The sequence below is a fragment of the Tripterygium wilfordii genome, chromosome 9, assembly GCF_013401445.1.
Source record: "Tripterygium wilfordii isolate XIE 37 chromosome 9, ASM1340144v1, whole genome shotgun sequence".
NCBI classification, from domain to species: Eukaryota; Viridiplantae; Streptophyta; class Magnoliopsida; order Celastrales; family Celastraceae; genus Tripterygium; species Tripterygium wilfordii.
In genome coordinates this window covers 2,427,218-2,434,772 of record NC_052240.1, presented here as the reverse complement: position 1 = coordinate 2,434,772, position 7,555 = coordinate 2,427,218, and the positions used below count along the sequence as shown (strand labels likewise).

General features: G+C 38.3%; 2 protein-coding genes across 2 annotated transcripts; both read left to right on the top strand.

Moving 5' to 3' along the window:
• Positions 1–993: 993 nt before the first annotated feature.
• LOC120005261 (peptidyl-prolyl cis-trans isomerase FKBP17-1, chloroplastic) lies at positions 994–3,734 on the top strand. Its single transcript, XM_038854803.1, has 4 exons — positions 994–1,422; positions 1,746–1,868; positions 2,184–2,300; positions 3,407–3,734. The coding sequence occupies exons 1-4, from the start codon at positions 1,105–1,107 to the stop codon at positions 3,524–3,526; spliced, it is 678 nt and encodes a 225-aa protein (XP_038710731.1). The 5' UTR covers positions 994–1,104; the 3' UTR covers positions 3,527–3,734.
• A 747-nt stretch (positions 3,735–4,481) lies between these two features.
• LOC120006320 (vesicle-associated membrane protein 722-like) lies at positions 4,482–7,549 on the top strand. Its single transcript, XM_038856331.1, has 5 exons — positions 4,482–4,903; positions 5,469–5,610; positions 5,698–5,818; positions 6,617–6,679; positions 7,123–7,549. Exons 1-5 carry the CDS (start codon positions 4,714–4,716, stop codon positions 7,270–7,272), a joined length of 666 nt encoding a protein of 221 aa, XP_038712259.1. The 5' UTR covers positions 4,482–4,713; the 3' UTR covers positions 7,273–7,549.
• Positions 7,550–7,555: the final 6 nt, after the last annotated feature.

The following is a 7,555-nucleotide window of genomic DNA, read 5'->3' as shown; positions in this document are numbered from 1 at the left end:
CATCATTGGTGCTTTTGTTGAGAGCGCACGCGCCTGTGTGCAGGCCAATGGGCTGACACTATCGTAGGCGGGCCTATCCCAGAGCCCAATCCTTTGTGGAGTTGGGTTAGCAGACAGTGGGCCGTGTCCATTGTGGGCGGGTTGGAAAAGAGAAAAAGGCCGTTAAAAAAAAGAGAGAGAGAAAGGCCGTTAAAAGTAATTGGGAAAACCCTAGATCCACTGGACCTGGCAAGGCTATGTGACCCTGGCTCGCAAGGCTTGGGGCGGTAAGTGGGCCATATGCCGAAATGGTACAGTCAAGGCCATGCACGAGGACGTGCATGCTCCCAAGGGGGGAGGATTGATGAGAATCCCACATCGGAAGATGGTGGGTTTGGAGTCTAGCTTATAATGGAGGACAAACCTCCTATTGTCAACCTGGGTTTTCAATAGAGAGTTAGGCCCAAACTTGTGATGCTAGACTTGGGCCCCCATTCCCTGTGGCGGGTATTCATCATTGGTGCTTTCATTGAGAGCGCACGCGCCTGTGTGCAGGCCAATGGGCTGGCACTATCGTAGGCGGGCCTATCCCAGAGCCCATTCCTTTGTGGAGTTGGGTTAGCATACAGTGGGCCGTGTCCATTGTGGGCGGGTTGGAAAAGAGAAAAAGGCCGTAAAAAAAAAAAGAGAGAAAAAGGCCGTTAAAAGTAACTGGGAAAGCCCTAGATCCACTGGACCTGGCAAGGCTATGTGACCCTGGCTCGCAAGGCTTGGGGCGGTAAGTGGGCCGTATGCCGAAATGGTACAGTCAAGGCCATGCACGAGGACGTGCATGCTCCCAAGGGGGGAGGATTGATGAGAATCCCACATCGGAAGATGGTGGGTTTGGAGTCTAGCTTATAATGGAGGACAAACCTCCTATTGTCAACCTGGGTTTTCAATAGAGAGTTAGGCCCAAACTTGTGATGCTAGACTTGGGCCCCCATCCCGTGTGGCGGGTATTCATCAAAGAACTCTAACAAGTGGGTTCGGTTTCGGGTATGGGTCAAATCGTGTCCTTGGTGTGTAATCTGTGGTTCCTGATCTCTTAGTCACTCAATTTCGCTTCAGAATTTGCAGATAAAAATGGTGATTAAGTACTTCGTGTCGGCGGCTTGCCTCCATTTTCCCCATCACCATCCGGCCGTTCATCTCGTGCCTCATAAATATCTTCCATCTTCAACAGCTCTTCCGTCGTCGGGTCTAACGTCAGCAGCCACAGCAACAAGGAGGGCACTGTCTCTGTCACTCCTAACTTCATCTCTCTCTACACTAACCTTCTTTTTCTCCGCATCTCCTTCAAAATCCTCCTCAACCGACTTCTTCGAGCTTCAAGATTCTGGTGGTGTTAAAGTCTTAGACCTCCGCATCGGCACAGGTCCACGTCCCATCGACGGTGACCAGGTCCTCCCTCTCTCCCTTCACATCCATATATTTGCGATCTTAAAATTCAATTGGTTGTGGTAGTATCAAATGCCTCGATTGTATTTCCATTAAAATGAAGTGAATCAATATAGAAATTAAAGGTGCGAGAGAAGTGAAATTGGTTGTCTCATATCAAAATGTCTGGCTGGATTAACATTCTCAATTCATGCTATAATACCTTCTCACAGCATTCAACTATAAAGTCGCTGTATGTATGGAATTAGCAATTTATGGCTGCCTGAGAGTCTCCTTATATGATTAGCAGGAACTGTTTCATTTGGGTTTGGAATTTGAATGTAAAGGTTGCAATTCATTACTATGGGAGGTTGGCAGCAAAACAAGGATGGAGATTTGATTCAACGTACGATCACAAAGATAGTACTGGGGAACCAATTCCTTTTGTCTTCATCCTCGGGTCTGAGAAAGTAAGTTCCATGTAAATTCTTCCAATGCTAATACCAGACAAGTGCTATTCTTCACATATTTCTTGTTCATAAAAATGCCTTAAAATGTGAATGAATGTTTGTTCAAGGGCCATGCTCTTGGAGTACTGCAAGGGATCCATGAACAAAACAGTTCTTCAATCATGATAATCTTTGCAATATAGTTGTAACTGGAAACATGCTTTTTTGAAGTTGGCAATGGAGCAACTTTTACTCTCCAAATTTTAACTACTTGTCTAGACATATTAAACTCCTTATTGCATATATTTTATTATTGATTTGTCAAAACATCCACAGATTATTTCAGGGATTCAAGCTGCTGTAAGATCAATGAAAGTAGGAGGTGTTCGTCGAGTCATCATTCCACCATCACAAGGATATCAGAGCACATTGCAAGAACCCATACCACCAAACGTATGCATTCTTTCCGTTTTCTTCCTTATAATTAATGCTTCTTTTGTGTACATCTACCTTTCCTCTACCCTGCATCCATTGCAAGAGTCTTGTGTGCGCGACTTGTTTTGCTGCTACTTTTTATGCTTATTTTGTGCTCTTTGATTCTCTCATGTTTAGTGGTCAGTTCACTAATTAACTAATTGATCCATGCATGGCTGCTTTCCTTTGTTGTTGTTTTTTTTTTTTTTTATTTTATAAAAATCTTGAACATCACATCCACAATCTTAAGTCCTTTCTAGCTGTCTCCCAAATACCAAAATCTTCTTTAATATGCAATTTTGTTTGCGTGCATCACTTTCTACTTTCTAGGCATGGAATAAATCTGTCCTGTTGGGTCATGACCGGCACAAAAAAGAGGGTTGATGCTTGACTTACTAATCTGCCGCAAAAAATCAAATGATTACTCAGGAAGATCTTAAAAATGATAATTAATGTCATAATTGTTTATATTCTGTAAATATGATTAGATGAAAACATCAATCGGGATGAAATATTTTTAGGAAGAGACCTAGATGGACATGGAGGGTATGTGCTTGTGGATAAAAATAAGGTTGAAAAACTATTTTAGAGTTTGTCGTATCGTATGCTTTGTTTATAATAAATATCTGGTTTAAGTAGAGAGAATCACATTTAATTACCTTTAGGAATGGGTATAAGTACTTTAGTAGATAGATTTCATTCTTACGCGAAAATAATTACCTTTAGGAGTGGACACAATGCTACACATAGTTATAAATCTTCAAAACCTTGTTGCATGGTTTTCTCCTGAATATCCCATGTTCACTTGACAAACAACTCTCATGAGACATTGAAGGTGGGATGTGGTTCTATTTCTGCCTGCGATGCATTAATATGCAAAAGACTGATCAGCCTTGTATCTTATGATGAACTATAATGGATTCCCATATCATGGAATACCTCTTTCTAACTCAAATTCTTGACGACATGCAGACAAGAAGAAGCAGCATCAGTTTTGAGTCCAAATATGAAATCATGGTCTTGGACATAATGATTCATTGTTTTCTGTCTTTTTGCTTTTTAATTCAAATTTTTTCCCCCTGCAGTTCTTTGACAGGCAGAGGCTATTTACCACCATTTTTAACCCAACCCGTCTTGCAAACGGAGAAGGCTCAACATTGGGCATCCTGATCTTTGACATCGAATTGGTTGGTCTGAGGCACTAGTTAATAAAATGCTGAAGATCAGCTCGTTCTACCTCATATTTTGATTCAGTTTATGAAAGTTGGGTGGTTGTCCAAGTCCCGAATTCTTGATACGAAAATACTAAGGATATGATTGTCTTATATCCGGTTATCCTAAATATTGAGATAGACTTATGATCTATGTATGTGTCCCACATAATTTATATGACATGGTATGCGTCCATCTCAATATTTGAGATAGTTAGAACAAAAAAAAAAAAAAACACAACATTGACATCCATCATACTCATGCTCTTCTTGATAGAGATGTTACACCTTTATTTAAGAGCCCGGTAGAATATACATGCAAAGTGTCGAGGACTGTACAAAAAAGTATTAATATAATCGATAACTAAATGGATGAGTTGGTTATTTTTAAGAAACAATTATATTTTTTTTAAAGATTAATCCAATAACCTACAATGATTAAATTCATGTCAAAAAAACTGAGCTTGTTAATTTAATATTTTGTTATAGATTGAAAAAAGAAAAAGAAAGGAGAGAGAGCTCAAGAGTAATAAATAAGATTGCCCTTACCCGACAATCTCCACTCTCCCTTATACTCGAAACCTTCTTTTTTGGTAAAAAGATTTTTTTCATTTCTCAACCATGAGACGAGTTTCATTTTTATCCCTAAGCTTTTTTTTTATCCCTTTTTCATTCCTCAATTATTGAAAATTATAATTTTCTGTCCTTTCAAGTGAGATTAAGGTAAGGAAAAACCCTATCTGACGAATAATATGATGTCATGTAGGATTTTTCAATGGCTAAATTTATTCGAGGGATAAACATGATACTTTTTCATAATTAGAGGATGAAAAAGGGAAGAAAAAAAAGAGTTAAGAGACGAAAATAAAATCCAACCAATAGTTAAAAAATGAAAATTATCCTTTTTTTTTTTTACACACAATGACAATGCTTCATCTTGAATTCTTCTCTCTCTACTTTTGGGCCTTGTTAAAACCCTCCTCTTTACCTTTCACTGAACGCAAAAGCGAGAAGCACAGCAAAAGCGACACCAAGAAGGAAGGAAGGAAGGGAGCGATTGGTGTCGATTAGATTCTGATAAAGAGCGTTAGGGGTGTTGTTTTTGGCATCAACGTTTAAGGAGCTAAAGAGCTTACAGATCTTTCTCTGCTTCTGATTGAAACCCTAGGTGGCGATACAAAATGAGCCAGAAGTCGCTGATCTACGCTTTCGTTGCTCGTGGAAACGTGGTTCTGGCTGAGTACACGGAATTCAGTGGGAATTTCAATTCCATAGCGTTTCAGTGCCTTCAGAAGCTCCCTGCGACCAACAACAAGTTCACTTACAATTGCGATGGCCATACTTTCAATTACCTCGTCGACAACGGCTACAGTGCGTCTTTTGAACTCATCGTTTTGTTTTACTTTTCATTTTCTCTTAGGTTTCCGAGAATATGCTAAGGTACAAGAACTGAAAAAAAAATAAAGGAAAATAAAATTGACATGCTGTGTTTCATCTTCATCATTTAATTAAGGGTCTGTCTGTTTCTATGAGTGTGAATCAATGCTCGAGACCGCTGCTTGGGAATTTGGATAACCTGTTATTTGAAAGTTTTGGATATTCAGCGTGTAGTGGCAATGGGGGCTTCTATTTATGATTTTATGAGTTGTGTATATACACTATGTTTGTATTTTTATGTAGAGGCTCTGTCTGGCTTTTTGATGTGCATTGTGTATGGGAATTATAAGCTCTGGAGAAAATACCAATAAAGAAAGAAAGGAATGTAAAAATCTGTGTTTCTTATTTATGTTGTGTCTCTGATCAAGGCTCAAGTAATTTGTTTATAACCTCTAGAAAAATTGGATAACATGCATCATTACATTTATTTATTCATTTGGCTTATCTTTTATTTTCATAATTGTTATAACATGCGGGCTTCTAATATTCTGTATTGCAGCATATTGTGTAGTTGCAGATGAATCAGTAGGAAGACAGGTACCAATGGCTTTTCTGGAGCGTATCAAGGATGACTTTGTGTCAAAATATGGTAGTGGAAAGGCTGCTACAGCTCCTCCCAATAGTCTAAACAAGGAATTCGGGTATTGTACTCATAAGTTCTTGGAAATTCTTGGTGGGAATCCTTCCTGGTGTTTGCTTGTAGGTAATATCTAAATGACTTATTGCAGGCCAAAATTGAAGGAACATATGCAGTATTGTATTGATCATCCTGAAGAGATAAATAAGCTTGCAAAAGTGAAAGCCCAGGTTTCAGAAGTAAAAGGGGTTATGATGGAAAATATCGAAAAGGTAAAGATCCATTCTCCACTGGCATCTTCTACTTGAGTGTTGAAATGGCTGCAGTAAAAAGTTATTAGATTTAAATTTTCTAATGTCACCATTCAAAAGAGTGCCTAATGGTTTTTTTAATTGAATCTTCCTTTACACTTCAAACCACAAATAAAAGTGATGGTCCAGAGATGATGATTCAAGGTTTGCCAAGAAATTTTAATACGCTGAATATATGGCCAGTAATCTAAATATTTGCAATGGTCAGTCTATTAGGAGGTTGAAACCAGACTTGCTTTCTTTTACTTTTAAGTATTTTAAGGCATGTGGTTAGTCTATTATGATGCATGTGGCATGTGGCTTATTGTCCTGGTCTTATTTTGGCACCTGATGTTATCTTGACCATAGAGGTGTTTCATATGCCATTTCTCTTGCCCTAGGAAGTACAAATCAATGATTCAAGTATTCTGTGAAGTTTTTATTTCTTTACTTGTGTCATGTGCTGCTTTTTTGTTGCTTCCCAAGAAGATGATATTGGAATGTTTCCCTTTTGGGTGTGAATTCCTGTGCTATGTTGATCTGGGCATAATAATTTCTGTTAGCACATGACTTTGTGAGATTTAACTACAGTCTACATGTATAATATAAGATGCTGTTTCTTCTTGCAAAGGTCAGGTATTATTTCGTCATAAATGGTAAATGGCATGTCAGGAGTACAACAGGCACACCATAGCTTGCTTTCCTCAAATACCTTTGACTTCCTTTCTTGTGACTTTCTTTGTAATAATGCTACAAAATATTCAATATGTATATTTGTAGGTTCTTGATAGAGGGGAAAAGATAGAGCTTCTGGTGGATAAGACTGAGAACCTTCATAATCAGGTCAGGAATACTCAGTACTCTATTCTCTCTCATACACCTACACTGCATCATTTGATTTTTAACTAACTTGTTACGAGTCAAGTGGATGTTTTACGTATGAATCAAGGTTGGCATGTAATTAAGATAAAATTTCATTTGGGACCCTTGGCATGAATTTTGTTGTTTGCCTTTGTTTTTCATTTTCTATTGAAATTTTTGCCACATTACTTTCACTTATGTGACGCTGTAAATGAGTCTCTCTAGTATTGGTTTTTGATGTGTAAGATTCATGAAGGATTCTATAGTTGCTTATACAGATAATTTGCTAGCAGGACTTTTCTTTTGTGCAAAAAAAAACTTCTTGTTTGTGTGGGCATGTGTGGTGGGTCTCTTTACTTTGTTTGTATAGAGAATAATTGGACTTATGCATAGCTGTGTTTAGCCAAATTGTTATTTGGGTCCAGGCACAAGACTTTCGTAACACAGGAACGAAGATGAGAAGGAAAATGTGGCTACAGAACATGAAGATCAAGCTCATTGTTTTGGGAATAGTGATTGCCTTGATCCTCATCATCGTGCTCTCTGTTTGCAAAGGGTTCAACTGTGGGAAGTAAAATGCGGTTCTTGAAGAGGATTTCAAAACAAATGCCTTTGAAGCAGTTATCAAGTATATTTTGTGGCTTTGTATGTAGAAGAAATTTAGCTATATGGATATTTGATACAGAATGAATTGTTGTTGCATTCTACTGAACCACGATAAGCCTTTATTATATTGTGAGATTGCTTTTGCAGAGATAAAACTTCAGTTTTTCCTTTTTAAGCATGGTTCGAGTTACACTACTTGCAAGCGATTGTGTTAAATTTATGAGGTGCTTCAAATCTTTTGGAGTCTGGATG